Raw genomic sequence first — 18,765 nt, forward strand, 5'->3', positions numbered from 1 at the left:
AGCAAACTATCACAAGAACAGAAAACCAAACACCGCATGTTCTCACTCATAGGTGGGAACTGAACAATGAGATCACTTGGACTCGGGAAGGGGAACATCACACACCGGGGCCTATCATGGGGAGGGGGGAGGGGGGAGGGATTGCATTGGGAATTATACCTGATATAAATGATGAATTGAGGGGTGCTGACGAGTTGATGGGTGCAGCACACCAACATGGCACAAGTATACATATATAACAAACCTGCACGTTATGCATATGTACCCTAGAACTTAAAGTATAGTAAAAATAAAAAATAAAAAAAAAGGTCACTGAGAGCTTATTATAAAGTTATCTTCATTCTCTAAGTTTAGCTATTTAAATAGTAGACATGCTCAGAATATGATACTTATAGAACTGATGAAAGTTTGCATAAATAATACTGAACGTCTTCATATATATGGCAGAGAGTGTTTGATGTCATATAGTTATCTATTGAGTGTTAGACACTGGAATTTGAATACAGGGTACTAGAGGAAAAGACTGTCTAGATTGAGACTATGATTTTCAGAGCATTGTATAAAATACTTTGCACGGGCTATGTTAGGTTATCTGTTTCTGTGGGATTTCTTTCTTTCTTCTTGTTGTTCTTTTATTTTATTTTTCTGCCAAAATACATCAGGAAGGAGATTAGGCAGACTAACTCACAGGGCCAGTACACGTGCTAAAAGTGCCTGATGCTAAAAAGTACAATGTTTAAATTTTTATTGCCTAGGTCTCCAGTTTGGGTAGTTTCTTGATTTACTTCTGACATCATATTGAATGATTACGTCAGAGTGTTTCAAAGGTAAATGAAGGAGGGGAGAGGGTCTAGGCTCCAGGAAGGGAATGTTTTGTTTCTCATCAGCAAATGAAATGTACTAGTCATCTGTCCAGTCCAGGTCTGGCCAAGTATAATGAACTGCAGGTGTTCACGTGAGTTATCCCTTTGTTAGAGTGACAGGGGACAGGTGAGGAAGCTTCAGCCCAAAAACTCTTTTAAGCCTAACATAACCCTTTAGATTCAAGCATTCTGAGGTTGTCATTCTGTTTGGGAAATAAAGTCAGCTTTCTACAACTTTTACGAAACTGAAAAAACTCAACTACTTCTCTTCCTTGCTTTTAGCTATTCTTCCTAGATGGTTTTCTACTTTGGGCTTTTTCATTTGGCTCCGAAATTGTGTTGCTGGGTCCTTCATCCTAAAAGTCCCCGCTGAGCTTGTACTGCGTGTGAAACCCTAGGCTAGATGTTGGATCTGGGGTAAGTCAGAGCCCAATCTTACACCTACATCCCCAGGTGCACTTTGGCCACTACGGCTGCCACGTCACCTTCTAAAGGCAAACGCAGAGCAGGAGCCGAAAGAAAGAGCCACAACCCCTCTAACTGAACACAACAAGGGAGGGAACGTTCTTTGTCTCCGGGCAAACAAAGCGGTCCTAATAAGGGAGCTCCTTGCTCTATTTTATTTTTTATGTTCTGGAAGTCTAAGAGATGGCTGCACACAACAGAAACAAAGCCAACTGCAGTCGTGGAACTAGCCACGGTACTTTCTCTTGAAGGATTAAGGAAAGGTTTTTATGTATGTAAAAAAGGTTTTTTTCTCCTTCTTTGCACAGCAATGTAATTTCCTCCCTTGATTTCTGGGCAGAAAGTTAGCATTCCAACAAGATGTGCTTTAATTGATTGCAGCTATTAAATCCCTTGGCTTACATGCATATGGTTCAGGATATAAGAGCCACATGGAAGTTTTAATTTAATCATTACTCTTTCTGTATGTAGGAAACTTGACAGAGGCATTGGAAGGGGAAGGGTGAGGAACTGGCACTTGATTTGCACACAACAGACCTTAGGGATTGAGGACAATAACTTGAAACCTTATCAACATATCTTTTGGTCTCATTGAGTGTTTAGATATGTAACCCTGGCTTCTGAATTGGTGGGTGTTACTTCTAGAGACTCCAGCTGTACTGAGAGTGATCAGATTAGCTAAGCCACTTGATAGACACTCTTTAGCCTTTAATGCCTCCACTGTAATCTACCCCAGGCCACCCTTGCATCAGAACTGCTTACTGGCCAATTCAGTGGTAGAGTCCAAGAATTTTTTTCTTTAGATGATGAGGATTTGAGAGGAAGGCCAGGATATTAACATATCCCTCTCCAGCATATTTTCATTACTGCCTGGCAAATCTTTAGATAATATTGTTTTTAAATTAAAGAAAAATGAAGTATTTGGCATCAGGCTATTCCTAGAGCCAATGATTGGAGAATGCAGCAAATTGTGCCTGATCTACACACATAAAGCATTAAGTCTCTGTAGGGAGAAGAGAATCTTAGGGTTTGTTTGAGAGGAAAAGTCAGTGTCTCAAAGCTGCAAATAACTGTATTGATAAAAACATTTGTTTACGTCTCAAATTTTATCTCTGCAGGGAGGAAAACCTCCAAAATCCATTGTCTTTTCTGGCAATTTAGTTCAGTTTCTTGTTCATCCCTGGTTAGGAAAGGCCAGAGACTTTCCTCCCTTCTGCTTCACAGGCAGGTATATTAAATTCTTTGGGCCTGACTTAGCTCTGCTCCGTAGGGGGCTAAGTGTCCAGCTGCCCAGCCAGCTCTCCACCCCACTCTGCCACCCGGCCCACCTGCCGCCATCCTGCTGTGGTCACTTACCTCACTCTCCTCAGCAGGGGGTGGAGGGACCTCCTTGATAATCTGAAAAGAAAACAGAGAACAGGTCAGTGAAAAATCGCTGGCTACCTTCCTTCTAAGAGACCTGTGGTCAGGAGGTATTGTGGTGGTGCTGCCATAATTACCATGGCAATGGCCCCAGCAAGTCGAACTTAATCAGTGCCATGAGGTGTCTTTCTGGACAGAGTAGCTCTGCTAGTTAGCATATGACTCAGGCTGAGGGTTCCAGTCAAAATTGCGTCTTTTGTGTTTTTATATAGAGAAATAAATGTTCCGCAGGTAACAGTTTCATTTCCTACCCCAGATAGCTATCATGCAAACTTATTCACTCATTTATTCACCTAGTCATTCACCTATCAGATTATTCATCCATCTATCCAACCATCTACACATTTAACAAAGAATTGTCACATGATGGAAGTTAAGACGGTGCTTTAGGGATGCATCAAGCGTGGACCCCACTCAGGCTGCTGGCAGTCCTTTGGCTGTCACTGGTCCTCATGGGTGCCTCTGCAGGGTGGATGTGCTGCTCAGGCAGACCGATTCCCAACAGAGGCAGCAAAGGAGTGTCCAGGGATTTCTTTTAGGGCACTGACACTTAGGGCACAGGGCACAAAGCTTTAACTAACAATGTTATAAGATTCTGACTGTCCCATCTTTGGGGCTGAAGAGAGACATGTGGAAACTCTGGATGGGCAAGTAATTGGGAGACCGTCTAACCCATGAGAGAATGATGACACATGGGATAAGGATAGGGCAGGGACAGCTGGGGCCAGTGAGCAGCCCCTCCTCCCTCTTGACCCCAACTTGTACCCCTCTGTCATAAAAGGAAAGCCCTTACCGTTAAATGGATTTAGAGTCTCTTACATGGCATTTGGCAATTATCTACTATAATTCCACTCTGTCCCTTGGAGGGCTTCCTACTCTCACCCCAAACTTATTATCAGAAGTATGGGTCCTCTACTCAGTCCTTTTACTTAGAGGACTTCTGGAAAATGTGAAGCTCATTCCCTATCTCTTGATGCCTTAACACCAGGCGCTGACTTTGTAGATGGGTGTTCGGGCAGTGCCCACAGGACCCATTCTTTCTTCTTCCAGTTGGGGAGCCAGCCTCTGACTGCAGGACAGGATGCTCAGCTGGCAGCAAGCACGTCTTTACCTCTCCCTACTCAGAACATGTCTCCTCTGGTTTGATGATTATTCTGGGACCTTGTTAGGGCTCCAATCCCCATGTTGTTACCCACCCTACCATTATCTGTAACATCATCTCTGCATGAGGAGGTAGGCTTCCCACTGCATGTTCTGTTAACCTTAGCCGGTGTCCCAAGACTCCAGTCCTCTGAAAGTACGGTATTCAATTAATTGAAGAGGCAGAAGTGAAGGCCTCCAGGGGTTTCAAACTCTCATTTCATCTGCCTCCACTTCCTGGCTGCTGTGAGACGCCTAGTGAAGGTCTCTGGAAAATGCAAAGCCATGATTGTGCTCACCCACTCAACCCTGGCTCAGAGTTCCTTAAGGAAATCTCTGGGGAGGATCACTACTGCCCAGGACTGATTTCCCATCATCCCAGAAGCAGTAAATTACTTTACAGCAGGAAATGTCTGGAAACTGGAGGGAGGGGTGAGGATCTGGGGACCAAGATCTGGAATGCATCTGTTCTCCTGGGGCAGGGGTAGGGAGGGGAGTGAGAGGGGGAACAGGATGTTTGGGAAGAGACAGATGTTGAGAGGGCAGCATAAGTGGCAAGGCCCCTGGGTGTGAAGAGGTTTGGTGCTGAGTAGAGGGCTTTTGTCTACACGGTGCTATGAGCTAAGCACCGCATAGATGTTATCTGTGAATCCCAGACCTGCTTTCTCCTGACTGTCAGGATTTGACGAGTCCCTTAACCTGCCTGAGCTCCACTGTCTGAGTGATCATGTGTGTTAAGCATCTGGTAGCGAGTAGCTGCTCAGTAGATGCTGCATGCTATTAGTACTCTCCTTTCCCTTTCTTGTTGTCTGTGTCTCTTACCTCGATGACATCTTTCATACCCCTCCCCGATGCATATACTAAACGCCTTTGCATAGTGGCTTCCAGACATGCCAAGGGGCCAGCACTTCATGAACTGAGTGAGATAGGAGGCTGGTGTTCTGACAGTGGCCAAGGGTTTTGGGGGAGTCAGTAGCAGTATGCCTGGCCACACGTGTGTCAGTTATGACACTGGCCAGGGAATGCGGTTCCAGGTGGCTCAACACTCAGACCAACCCATCAATATGGTTGCTGTTTAATTTAATGTATTAAGTATTAATTGAATATCTATTCTATATCCTGCAATGTGCCAGACCCTAAGGAACCCAAAACACAATGCTAAAATACATGACTTATTAAATATTGATAAAGAGGGGCTGGTTTATGATCCAGATTTCACATTGACACTCTATAAGTTGGCCACCTGAGCTTCTGGAAAAAAATGCCACTCTGTTCAGGTAAACAGGAATTAAGTACCTCCAACCTGGTCTCATTGGCTGGGCATCTGGTTATGTTCAGCAGGAATGGGCAGGAAGTCTTCTCATTGCTTCAAGCCCATGCACCAGCAGCTTGCCCCTGGGGAGCAGGGTGCAGCTCACCACAGGATGGCAGGACAGCTTTTTAAAGTATGATCTAGATAGGCTAAGCTTGGAGTCAGGGATGAGAATTCCAAGCAGTGAAGTTGGATAGGCTGTCTGTGAGTGGGCCAAATCCTTGTGCCAAAACCAGCACATGGGCCACCCAAAGGAGTGCTCTGAGCACAGGGACATGTCAATTCTCTCAGACCACCCCATTCCCCTCAGGGCCAGAGTCTGTGTTGCCTGGAGGAGTAGCTTGGGCAAAAGCCTGCATTGCTCTGTCGCCTGCAGCACCAGGGCAACACGGCCACACACAGAGTCGCCTTAAAAATAGACATCTCTATGGTTGCTTCAGTACTTAAAACCAGTGCACCCCTGCTAATGGCTTCCCATGGCTTATAGGATAAAATGCAAACTGTTCCCATGTCCCACAAGGCCCACATGATGTGGCCTCACTTCTCTCCCACTGCATCTCTCTCCTTCACTTTCTGTACTCCAGTCTCCTGGGCACCTTTCCGTTCCTTCCACATGCTCTGCTACTTCTCAAGTGCAGTATCTTCTGCCCAAATGCTCACTACTTCCTCCACCCTCAATCCACAGCCCTGCACATTCCCCAGTGAACACCTACTTATCAAACAGATCTCCAGTAAATGCACCTCTCCTGGGAATCTCACAGAAAGGACAAGGTCCTCTTTGTGGGCTCCCGCCATGTTTGTTTTCTGTAGCACTTTGAATCATAATTGAAAGGCAAATTGCATAATTGTTTCCAACCAGCACAACTAGAAAGCCTCTATTTCCAACTAGAATGCAAGCTAGAATCAGCTTCTAAGCTCAGGCTCGGTTTGGCCCACTCTCCTTTTTTCAGGTTATGTGGGCATCCTCTTGGTTTTGGGTGGGCTCTTTTGCACCTTCCTCGTTAAGAGGGACAAAGAAGATGGATAAGGTTGAAAGATCATTAATAAAATATTTTAAACAAAAATTCTCCAATTAACATAAGCATAACATGGAAGAACTGGTAGTATGGGAATAAATCTGAGAACACTTTTCATATTTCTACTCTGCAGGTCAGCACCACTTCCCCACTTACTACCACCTTTAGACTGGGTATTTTAGAGAAGCAGAAAGTGACCATTTGCCTCCTTGGGATAGCTGCCCTAGAGTCCCTTTTGCACTAAGAGTTGGATGGGTGAGATAAAGGGGATGGGAAAAATGAGATGGAATATGAAACGCCTGAATTCTATTGGTGTTTCTCTGATATCTGAGAATTTCTTGAAACTGCTGTGTGTTGGGAGATGCATCTCCTCTCCTCTCTTACCAGTGACATTAATTCTGACTTTATCCATCTCTGTTCAGGCTGATACGAGGTAGGGCCAGATTTGATGATGATCATTGCATAGATAAAGGAAAGTCAGAAAAGACCAGGTAGAATCTGATCAAATTGAAATGTTATTGACAGCTTCTCATTGAATCAAATAAATTCCAGTTCTTATGTGCACCCCTGAGTTTGGCTGTTGGAAATGGTAATGATGGAAGATGTGGAGATGCAGTCAGCATAGTACGAATATGGTAGAAAGATCACGTGTGCCCAGGGCCTGTTTGACGCCTGGGAAGTTGAACTATTTTGGTTTTATGAATTAAGTTCAACCATTTGGGTCTCTATAAAGTTCTCTCTAACAATTCATTTTATTTTTATAAATGGTTTTGTAAATTGCTTTTATAAATTGTTAAGGTGAAATAAAGCACCTGATGAGTTTATATTGCTTTTCTTTTTTCTCTAGAAGTATTGAAGTTTGATTCCTAGTGTGTAGGCTTTGATCCTTGCCGCTGTGTTTGCCACTTGCTAACTCTACTGTTACAGTCTTGTGCAGTGGAACACAGGATGCTATCATTCCAGTTTTCAACATGGGCACCTTTCCTACCTCCCAGATGATGGCTGTGCTGGCTCACTAGACATTCCATTTGAAGCCGCAAATCAGGCCCACATGCTGCTCTAGCAGCAAAAGGATGCCAGGCCTAGTGATTCCTCGTGGCCCCCTATTTTGTCTCTGTCACCTTGTTGAGAAATCCTCCACCACAGCTTCACACCTCTCCTCCTCATCTTTCTTGTCTACTCACACTGTGACAGGGACTGGTTAATAGGGTAAGTTGTACAGACAGGCTTATTGTCGACAAATGCTCATGTCATGGATGAGAAGTGGAACAAAACAGGGGACTGGTTTTTGATCCTTTTCTTCTTAAGTTGTATTTTGTGTCTCAGTGTTCTTTTTGCATGAGCTGAATGCAGGGCACTTCCTGCAAGTCCTCTGTGCTGAAAGGCTGGTCTCTTGCTGCAAAGGAGCCACTTCCTTGACACATAGACATCTCTGCTGTCTAGACAAAGTCCAAGAGAGCAGCTTCAGATAATACCTTTATTAACAAAATGAAGCCCTTGTCCTCTAATTTTAATTAGCTCAGTGGTTTCAAACTTTATTGAGTATCAGAATCACCTGGAGGGCTTCTTAAAACACAGCTTTCTGGGGTACACCCCTGAGTTCCTCATTAGTGGGTATGGGGAGGGGCACCAGTGTTTCTGACAGGGTACCTGCTGGTCTAGGGACTGCACTTTGAGAACGATGAATTAGCTTATTTCTAGGAGCCCTATACCTCTATTAGATACGCAGGGGCTATGTTTAGCTTCAAGTTAGACATTCCCATGAGTGCTCTGTTGACACTTGCTTATAACTGATTGGAAATACCAGCATCGAAGCTGTTTCATTCCAAAAATTATGGTGTCCCTGCTCCATTGTCAGGAACTCTGGGCTCTCCATTGCCTCCCCTGTCCTGTGTGGGGGAAGACATAGAATTATTTCTGGAGTAAATTTTCAGCTCTGCATGCAGGTACTCCTTGGCTTCCACTGATGTGAATTTGTGGTTATCTGCATACAAGGCTGGCATGGCCTGGATTTCTGGATCCAGCCCTGAAACAGTCCCAGCCAGATGGCTCCCTGGGAGTTAGGGACATGGATCGTATCGCTCTCTGTCTGCACTGTTAGCAATAAACTCACTGAACTGTGTTTGTTCCTCTGTCTTCTGCACTGGGCTCTAAGCTCTTGAAGACATGGGCATACTTATCTCCTGACACACAGTTCAGTGTTTGTTACTTGGCCACTATTTCTGGAATAAATGAGTGTGTGTTCCTGAAAAGGGAGGGATAAAGGAAGCATTTCTGATTATAATAAACTTCCTTGCCTCTCAAATAAGCACTTAATACGTGTTACAAGATTCAATTCTGGTCTCTTCACCCTCCATATAAATGTTTCTTCAGTAGTTAAGCTGCTGAAAGTCCCAACTGCCAAGAGCGGGTTGTGAAGCTTGGATGCACTGCATCATGGGAATCTAATCAGAGTCATGGATTGGCCTTATGGTTAATTATGCCACCTTATTAGGCACCACCTATATCCATTTGCATCCCCTAACCCAGGCTTCCATGTAAATTCATTTGCCATGTGATTACAGACTCCATTTTCCAGTTTTGTATCCCAAATTCATTTCTAAGAAGACTTTCTGAAAATTTGAAAACTACATGCACAGTCTGTTTTGTTCCAACATAGATATGTAACATGGGACTGTTCATATGTGGTAGGTAAACCGCGCAATAAAATCACTAAACTGCAAAACTGTGCTAGCTCAAAATCTGATTTTCACAAGGTAAAGGGGAAGGTAAGGTCTATTTTTAGTCTTTTTTTCTTCATAGTAAACTTCACATAACGTTAACCACTAGACATTTAAAAGTGTGAGGTGACAGTATTTGGCGCCACTGAGTAACATCAGATGAATATGAAAATGCTGCACAGCCGCCAGTAGGGGCCTGGGGAGGAATATGCAGAAACCAGGCATACCTCATGTGCTTGCTCACTTAGGTGTGTCCTTGTGCAAGGCCAGCATGTATGGCGTTCTGGAATGCGTGTACTTTTCCTCATAAAAACCTTTTACATAGCATTGTCCATAGGAGTGTGTGTCCTGGTTCAAAAAATGCAGGGGTTGAATGAGGGAGGAAAGCCTTCAGCCTGTGCAGGAGATGTTTGTAAAGAGATAAGAGAAGATGAGATACTGTGAGAGCAATGGGCATAAAGAAACCCAAATGAGCTTCCTCAGAGACCATGCTGAAAAACCAGAGAAAGGAGAACGGAACTCACAGGAGCCACCATTTGCTTAAGAGGGGATTAGAGGCATGTGTGATGGAGTGAAGAAAAGGCAGTAATGCCGAGAGCGGCAGAATAGTACTTTCATGGTTTTCGGTCTTATTTGAAACCACACAAATCACTTTTTTTTTTTTTTAAATGAAAAGAGGAACCTGGCAACACAACAAAAGCTGAAATTCTATTTTAAGCCAGTGCAGAAGGAATAACATGACACTGAGTCACAGCCATCCTCCTTTGTGTTGTGACACTTCGCCCTAAGAATGTCCTTCCTTCCGTCTCATCTCTGTAGCTCAAAGCCACAGTGCTACATCAGACTCACGTCCACTAAGAAACTTCACCTGTTTATTTTAAAAAATCAAGGTAAAGAGCCATATTTACTGAAGTATCTTTTATTAAGAATTTAAGGTGTTTAAAACGGTGGCATTTTTATTGAGTTGATTATTCTTTTTTAGCATTAGGTTGGCGCAAAAGTAATTGTGGTTTTGTCATTCCTTTCAATGACAAAAACTGCAATTACTTTTGCGCCAACCTAATATATTATCTTGTAAGATGGCACAGTTTTGAACGTTCTGCTCTGGATCCATTTCCCCCATTAGTCCTATTATTTTCATGGGCCAAAATTTAATAATGCAAGTCATATATTCAGGAACACACTTCATGTTATAGGAGAAGTGGTGATACACAGAGAATTTTCAGTGTATCTGCTATTTAACAATTATTGTTAACTTTGGACAGAGCAAAGGGAATAGTGCTGACAGGGACTGACTTCCTCATCCTTTTTCTGGTCTTTTGTGCTTTCCATGTGTATCATAAAATCCCAAGGGCCCAAGTAATAAATAATATTCCTTGGGTTTTTGGTAATTTGGGATTGTGAGCTCATGTGTAGTAGGCATTTACCTATGGGAATTCTATGAGGCCTGGGTTGAGGGATGAACCTGCCAGAGGTTTCGGGTTTCCTCTTGCAGATCCCTAAGCATTTCCAAACTTTTTCTTAGCTTGCAATTTACAAAACCTCAAGTAGTGTAAGTTTGAACTCTAGACCTCTCAGAGGTTATGAATTCTTAGGGACACAAACATACATATCCACATCAAACCCATAGCCCATCTTTCACTCAAGGCTGTAGGCAGCTTTAGGCAGAAGACTCAATTTCTTTTTTTTTTTTTGAGATGGAGTCTCGCTCTGTCGCCCAGGCTGGAGTGCAGTGGCTGAATCTCGGCTCACTGCAAGCTCTGCCTCCCGGGTTTACGCCATTCTCCTGCTTCAGCCTCCTGAGTAGCTGGGACTACAGGCGCCTGCCACCTCGCCTGGCTAGTTTTTTGTATTTTTTAGTAGAGATGGGGTTTCACCATGTTAGCCAGGATGGTCTCGATCTCCTGACCTCGTGATCTGCCCGCCTCAGCCTCCCAAAGTGCTGGGATTACAGGCTTGAGCCACCGCGCCCGGCCAGAAGACTCAATTTCAACTCCCAAACTTTTATTGGCCCGTGAAAGGCTATTAAGCCAAACATCTAGGTTACTGAGATAAAAAACCTCAGGCAGGAACCCACTGCTTTAGGGTCAGCTGACCATCTGATTTCCAGATCTTGCTTTATTTGGGCCCTGGAAATGTCTCCTATTTTCTCATGAGCCTGGCTATGCATTTAAAGCAACTTCTATTATATTTTATCCAGGAATTTTGTTTTGTTTTGTTTTGCTGTGGAGTCTGCTGCATAGTCAGTCAATAGTAATGGATTTTTTTTTTTTTCCACAAATGATGACTTCCTGCATGCTCAGAGGTTAGCTCAAATAAATGTGCCTGTATTTAGATGACAAAGGTCTTTTTTGAAGCCTTTGATTTAAAACATTGTATGTCCTGGGGGACTTCTGGGTGACCTCTTTAAGCCAACTCAACTGCTGCCCCCCTGGGCCTTTTAAATTCTGCATGAGAAGCCATCAGAACAGAGTTATGTTTAGAAGAAATGCCAATCCAGATCTGAAAAGCCACCTAACAAGGGTTTTAATATCACAGCTAGAAGGGGATGCTTGCTCTGACCCTTTTTACATTCTAGCCTTTTGTTCTGGCTCCCAAACCTTGTAAGTATTCTTTTAATTGAAATCAAGAAACCAAGGGAAACTAGGCATCTTGATATGAAAAACATCCAGGAGAGATGAGATGCTAGTCAATGGTGGATAAAGGAATCTTTCCACTGTACAGACAGCATCAATTGAATAGAGACCTCATGACTGACTGGGGTGGGTTAATGCTGGCCAAGGAATGCCTGAATCCAGTAATTTTGTACTGTAAAAGTTTAGCAAAGGATGGTACCAAGGGTGTTAATATGGAATGTGGTACTAGAAATTTTCAAAGAAATAAGGTCAACTTTTTTCTTCTCCAATTTGGAACTCAAATTTCAAATGAATTTTGGTCTCTCATCTCATCTCCCTTAAGACAGACTATTTAAAAGGCCTAATTCATCACTATCTAAAGTGAGAGTTGCAGCAGGGACTTTACCATTAGTCGATAGGGCCTAAGGGACTCACATGGTAATGTGAGAGAATGGCTTTGTGCATATTCTCCATCAGATGATATGCCAGTGTCACTGCAAAACTCTGTGAAGTGAAACAGCAAAATAAATCCATGAATTCAGATTCCCTGAGGCTTGGAGGAGGAACCTCTGGTCTCTGCCTGGGTTACGGGAAAGCTGATTTTAAACACTAGCAGTGTCAGCGGGATCTGAACAGGGCACAGAGGGAACAAGGGTGAGTTGATGATGTTCACAAGATGTCCGAGCTTATTGATATTGATATAGCCTCCAGGGAGGGCAGGAAAGAGGCTGCACCTTAGGATCCAGGAACCTGCTCTTTTAGCTGCTTCAGCATTCTCTAGGACTGTGTTTCTCAAATAGTATTTGGCAGAATACTAGCGTCCTTCCAGATGTCAGTATGTTAATAGGTGTTTGGGAGAGTACAGGTAGTGACAGGCCAAGGAAGAGTTCTAGGGTCAAAATAAATTTGAAGAGTCACATGCAAATTATCCTATTAATGACTCTGAGAAGTCTCGCAGTAAAGACAGTGATTCAACTTAGTTTAAGGATGTCTTTCAAGCTCACTGTCTAAATACCTCTTGTTCTGCAGTGCACCTATTCGTACTTGCGGGGTATGATTGCCCTGATACAGTTTGGAAATGCTACCCCTGAGTACTTGTATCACATAAAAAGTCCTCAGGTGGTTTCAATATGTAACCAGTTTGAGAACCACAGACCAGGGAATCTTGAAAGGGAGAAACAGATTCACTTAGAGAAGGTACGAATATGAAGAAGCAGCCTTAGAGACAATATGGTTCCAATTTTCTAGTTTTCACATGGGGAAATTAAGGTTAAAGGACTGGACTAATCCTTTAACTGGTAGAGGAAGATGGGGCATTGAAACCTAGTCGACTCTAACAGCAACTCGCCTCTTTCCATTTCACCGGCAGGCATAAGCATGGCGGTTGGGGTTATCAGGCAGCCCACAAAGGATGAGGGAAGCCAGAGATGAGAAAAAAATGGGTGTGTAAGGTGTGTGGTGTACCTGCCCCCCGGAGGTGAGGGCAGGTCATGGCAGAGCTCTGTGTGCTAATGAGAAATAATCTTGTCAGCTGTAGCGTGAGGCATGTCCAGATGGGAATGGGTGGAGGCTGGAACACGATCAAGAAAGCACAATCAGTATTAGGCCCAAGATGCCAGCGTCAGAAGTTGCCTGTCTCAGTTGTGTTTTTATTAAACCAAAATCCTTTTGGTGATGTTAGGCCTGGGTTGTCTGGCCCCACAAATTAAATGTTATTCTTAATGGTGTGAAGAACATTATTTTAATGCCTTATTTTTATTTCCATTTAAGGCATATCAAGTTCTTGATTAATTTTTGTCCTTTGCAATTTGTCATTGGAGATGTCCAGTGGGCTTATTTGTTGAACTATCCTTGAAATTCAATTAAGTGAATTAAACATGATCTGTTACATAATTCTTTAAAAGCTGTTCTTAAGATACCAACAAGGTCACTGAAAACAAGACAGGGAGAACATAATTTTGTTTATATAGAAAGAAATTCTGAATGCATGGACATGAGCCTCTGCCAATACACTGAAAAAAAGTTGCCATTATTTGAACAGAAATACAGTGATTTGATTTGACCTAAATAGTGTGGTGGTTTAACTAGCTGGATTGCAGAAAAATTGCAGCTTTAAAAGCAAGATATTTTTTCTTTTTGATTGTGGTTAAAAGCACTTCATATAAAACTTATTATCTTAATTATTTTTAAGTGTACAGTTTAGTAGTATTACATATATTCACATAATTATGCAACTAATTTCCAGAACTTTATTTCTTTAAATAGAGACACTGTCTCACCATGTTGCCTAGGCTAGTCTCAAACTCTAGGGCTCCAGTGATCCTCCTGCCTCGGCACTTCCACAGTGTTGGGATTATAGGTGTGAGTCACTGTGCGCTGCCCAGAACTTTTTCATTTTGCAAAATATGCTAAGATCTTTTCACTTGGGGTTTCTCATATACCATTAACCTCCCAATAAAATAGACATATTTCTAGGATTTTATTTAAGAAACTGATTTAAATGTCCTTTGTTATATAATATTAGAGACATACAAAATATTGCATATAACGTACATGTAAGTCATGAAATAGAATAATACAAACCCCCATGAAACAACCACTCATTACAGTTCCATAGGTCTGTGGGCTCCTTCTGTATCTAACACTCTTCCCCTAAGAAGACTTAGCTTTTTAGTTTGATTTGGAAAATACACAAATTATAATATGTACTAGGCACTGTACTCTATTTTGGGATTAGTTCCTGTGACTAGTTTCTCCTCGCCATGGAGGAGTTCATGGTACAGATTCTCCTTGATGTATGATGGGACTATGTCCAGATTAAACCCATTGTAAGTTGAACATGTCATAAGTTGAACATGCATTTAATACAGCTAACCTAGTGAACATCATGGCTTAGCCTACCTAGTCAAACTTAAATGTGCTCAGAACAATGACATCGGTCTAAACTTGGGCAAAATAGATAACACAAAGCCTATTTTATAATAAAATATTGACTATCTCATAATTTATTGAATACTATACTGAAAGTGAAAAACAGAATGGTTGTATGGGTACTTCAAGTATGTTTTCTATTGAATGCGCACAGCTTTCATACCATTACGAAGTCGAAAAATTCTAAGTTGAACCACCATAAGTTGGGGACTGTCTGTACAGTGAGAGATATATACATAAATACTTGTGATAGAATGAGCAAATGCTCTAATAGAGGTGTGAGAAAAATGCCATGGAAACCAAGTGGGATAGCGGCTGATCCTCCCCAGGTGAGGAAAAGGTGCGCAGGATGCTACTGAAATGGAGTGAACAGCGAGCTGGACTTTGAAGGAAGAATTGTTTATAGAGAAGACAAAGAAGGTGAAACTATTTCAGCAAGAGGAAATAATATGAGCAAAAAGATCATGATAAGGAAGTACCTGGTAGGTTTAAGGAGCCCCAAAGAGTAGAGTGTGCCCACAGCTGATCCTCCATCCACTTGGCTGCTAATGAACTTTGAGATACACTGAACAGCAGCTTTGAGCCAGGCACTGTATTATGCTCTGGGGACCTACAGCCTTGGCTTCCAACAGCTTCATCAGGCAGCCCACAAAGGATGAGGGAAGCCAGAGATGAGAAAAAAATGGGTGTGTAAGGTGTGGAAGACAGACAAGCAAACAGACAATTTTCACAGCATGATCAGTGCTATGAAAGAAGCAGGCACGGGTGCCAAGGGAGACTATGCACAGGACGGGAAGGTAAGAAGTGAGGCTGGAGAAGTGGGGCCAGGATGGAAAAGCCCTACACATGCCACACCAAGGAATGGGAACTCTGTTTTACAGCTGCTGAACACTCAAGAGGATTCTAGGCAGGGTAGTGAGTAGGCTCATCATCTGGCTGCCTTTTTTAAAAATGAAAAGTCTCTCTAACAAAAGTGAGAAAGACTAAAAGAGCAGTTAGGAAATTGCTGAAATAATTCAGGTGGGAGATGTGGAATCCTAGAGTAAGACAATGGTATTCATTCTTTCATTCCACAAATATTTCTTAAGCAACTACTGAGTGACAGGCACTGTGACTGTGCTGGGGTAGAGAGTGTGGACAGATGTGAGATAAGATGAGGTGTGGGAAAGGATGTGCTGTAGGAAGCTCCAAAGTGAGATAAGACAAGGAGCGGCCAAAGAAGACATCAACGGTTGCTCTGCAGTCCCTAGTTTGGGCAGCCTGGAGGACAATGGCACATCCGCTGATGAAAAGCAGGTTTAGGGGGTAATGTGAAGAGTTTAGCGGGGGGTATATTGAGGGTGAGATGCCTGCATTTGAGATGTCCATTGGTCCCTTTAATGTGGGCTGGTCCTCTGGAGCCAAGGCCAGTGATGGGTAAACACATTAAGTAGTTGAAGTTGTGGGAGCTGGTGACATTGACTAGGGACAAGGTGTTAGAGAAGAGGGTGGAAGGCAACCCTGGAGAACAATTGGCAAACAGAGGAAAGAGAACCCATGAGGGAGACAGGGAGAAACTGCACAGAGACATAGGAGAAGAGCCAAGAGACACCAGTGGAGGAGGCAGTTTAAAGGAGAGGGAGGTCGACAGTGCCTACTGCTGAAAGAGGTAAAGAAGAATGAGAAATGAATGGAGACCAGTGGCTGGGAAATTCCATTTTGCAAGTGAAGGATTGGAGAAATAATGGCAATGGTGTTCAGGGTGCAGTAGGAGGAAGAGGGAATGACAGGAATTGTGGACAGTGGATGCTCTGCAAAGGAGTGTGTGGGTGAAAGGAAGGGGAGGGAGAAGAGAGTAGCATGAAGGAGAAATAAGGCATGAGATTAACATGGGTTGGATCTGTGTTGCCACGCAAATCTCACATCCAGTTGTAATCCCCAGTGTTGGAAGAAAGGCCTAATGGGAGGTGATTGGCTGATTGCAGCCATCAGTCATCACCTGATCCATAAGGTGATTGGATCACGGGGGTGGGTTTCTCATGAATGACTTAGCACCATCCCTTTGGTGCTGTTCTTGTGATAGTGTGTGAGTTTTCCTGAGATCTGGTTATTGAAAAGTGTGTAGCACCTCCCACCTCGTTCTTCTCTTCCTCCTGCTCCCACCATGTGAGATGCCACACTTCCCCTTTGCTGTCAGCCATGACTGGAACCTTCCTGAGGCCTCCCCAGAGGCAGAAGCCACTATGCTTCCTGTACAGCCTGCAGAACTGTGAGCCAATTGAACTTCTTTTCTTTATAAATTACCCAATCTCAGATATATATGTCTTTGTAGCAGTATGAGGACAGACTAACACAGACACATTTTTTAAAGGACAAAGGTGGCTGGCATATGTTTGTAGGCAGAGGGAGGAAGCCAGTGGAAAGGAAAGGATGCTGGCTTTTCCTCCAGCATGAGATGCAGCTTTGCTAGTAGGTTGAGGGGCATTCCCCACCCTTGCCGAGTGAGAAAGGAAGAAATGAAGAACACCAGTGGAAAGGGAGGGAGAGGGATGCTGGAGGAGGATGCACATATGAGGGTGCTGGAGTGCAAGGATTTCTCACAGCACAGCTTCCGTTTTCTCATGGAGATAGAACAGCAGGTTGTCTACTGAATATGAGAGGGCCAGAGATAGTACAGGGAACTCCAGGGAAATGGTTGCAGTTTGGGAGGAGCTCTTATCTGTAGAGGTAAGTTAGCAGTTTGCTAAAGTATGAGTGCTGAAGCCCTCATAAAGGTACAGTGGCCCCGTCAGCAAGCAGGGCTCCTCCCTTCTGAGGTGACTGGTATCTTGGGAGCGGGAGAGGAGAACACATACCACTGGGAAGGTGTAGGTATAGGGACAGAGGGGAGATTGGGAATTGGGTTGTTTATCAGAGTGTCAACATGGGGTCAGGAAACTGAGAGCCCCGACAGGGATTTCTTCTATACTCCAGATTTCTCATTCGGGGGAGCCAGTCCCCATTACTAACCAGAATCCTCCAGTGTCTTACTATCTGCTGAAATTTAGGCAGGATATGATGGCCTTTCTCTGTGTACATAAATTTACCCCCTAGCTGGGCTGCAGGCTCCCATCAGGGCATTGGCTCTTGGCTGGGGTGAGGGTAGACTCTCAGGGATACCTGCATTTTCTACAACTTTTTAGTGCCATAATGTCATTGATGCACTGATGGCTTTTCCCCCCTACACATTCAAGCCATTAATAACATTTACTCTTCTAATACATTGCAATTTTTTAAAAAAATGATCCTTTTCTGTTTTAGATTTCCTAATCGTCCTCTTTTTAAAGTTCAATTTTGAGATTTCAATAATATTGGACCAAACTTATGAGTAGATGGAGTGGACATGGCGTGACTTGAAGGGTTCTGGAAATGTCCCTTGTGGAACTGAGGCAGGGCTTTATTGTTATTATTATTTGGTAAAATATTAACCCCTTGAATTACCTATTTGAAAATGTAAATAAGCCCAGTGTGCACAGTCCAATTCCGCTCTCCCCTTCACGGTGGGTATTTTGTGCCAATGAATAGGAATCTCAAAAGCCAGAGGTCCGCCTGGGGACACTGAGGAACAAGCTGGGAAACACTAAAGGTTTTGATTCAAGATGTGGTCAGTTATCTCTCTCCCCATCAGTCATTACTGGTAGATTACATCTGGCAGGCTGGCAACAAGTTAATTCAGGTTCCATTTGGCTGGACATTAGAAGCCCAAATGGGGGAGTGGGGTCTTTAGGGAAAGGCCAAGTGCAGTGGGTAGGCATCATCTGTCACCCTCACCCATCAGGTTTCTTCTTCCAGACAGGACCAGCAGGAAGCAGGAGGATGCTGAACAGAGCCAGGCCTGAGAGTAACCCCTGTGCCTGGTCTGCTCATCCTGGCCAGTACATCTAAAGTTGCTCTTTGTAGTTAGTAACTGGGCCTGCCCTCTTACCCAGTCACCCTGCAGGATTTCATCCCCCACCCCTTCACATACCCAGCCACTGGGGCTTAAAGCGTGGCTCAGCGGGGGTGGGAGCCTTGCAGGTTGTTAAATATTTTGAGTAGCACTCCTAAAGAAAAGATTGCAGCAGGAAGGAGAAGGCACATGGCAGACATATACCCCACGTTTTTTAGGTCTTTTCTGCTTTCTGGCTTTTGCTCGAGCACTGAGATGCGGCTTTGCTAGTAGGTTGAGGGGCATTCCCCACCCTTGGGGTAGACACGGGAAGAGTGACAGAGGAAGGTTTGAGGACCATTGTTTACAAGAATGCCCTCTATTCATCTGGGGAC

At 43.7% G+C, this 18,765-nt stretch overlaps 1 protein-coding gene across 1 annotated transcript in view; it reads right to left on the reverse strand.

Moving 5' to 3' along the window:
• The window catches only part of ANTXR1 (ANTXR cell adhesion molecule 1), a 250,777-nt gene that overhangs the window by 84,234 nt on the left and 147,778 nt on the right, over nucleotides 1–18,765 (reverse strand). Inside the window, exon 14 of the mRNA XM_017853768.1 lies at nucleotides 2,685–2,726. Within this exon, the coding sequence (XP_017709257.1) occupies nucleotides 2,685–2,726 (42 nt within the window). The remainder of the gene's footprint in view (nucleotides 1–2,684; nucleotides 2,727–18,765) is intronic.

Source organism: Rhinopithecus bieti, unplaced genomic scaffold, assembly GCF_001698545.2.
Source record: "Rhinopithecus bieti isolate Rb0 unplaced genomic scaffold, ASM169854v2 scaffold_36315, whole genome shotgun sequence".
Taxonomy (NCBI): domain Eukaryota; kingdom Metazoa; phylum Chordata; class Mammalia; order Primates; family Cercopithecidae; genus Rhinopithecus; species Rhinopithecus bieti.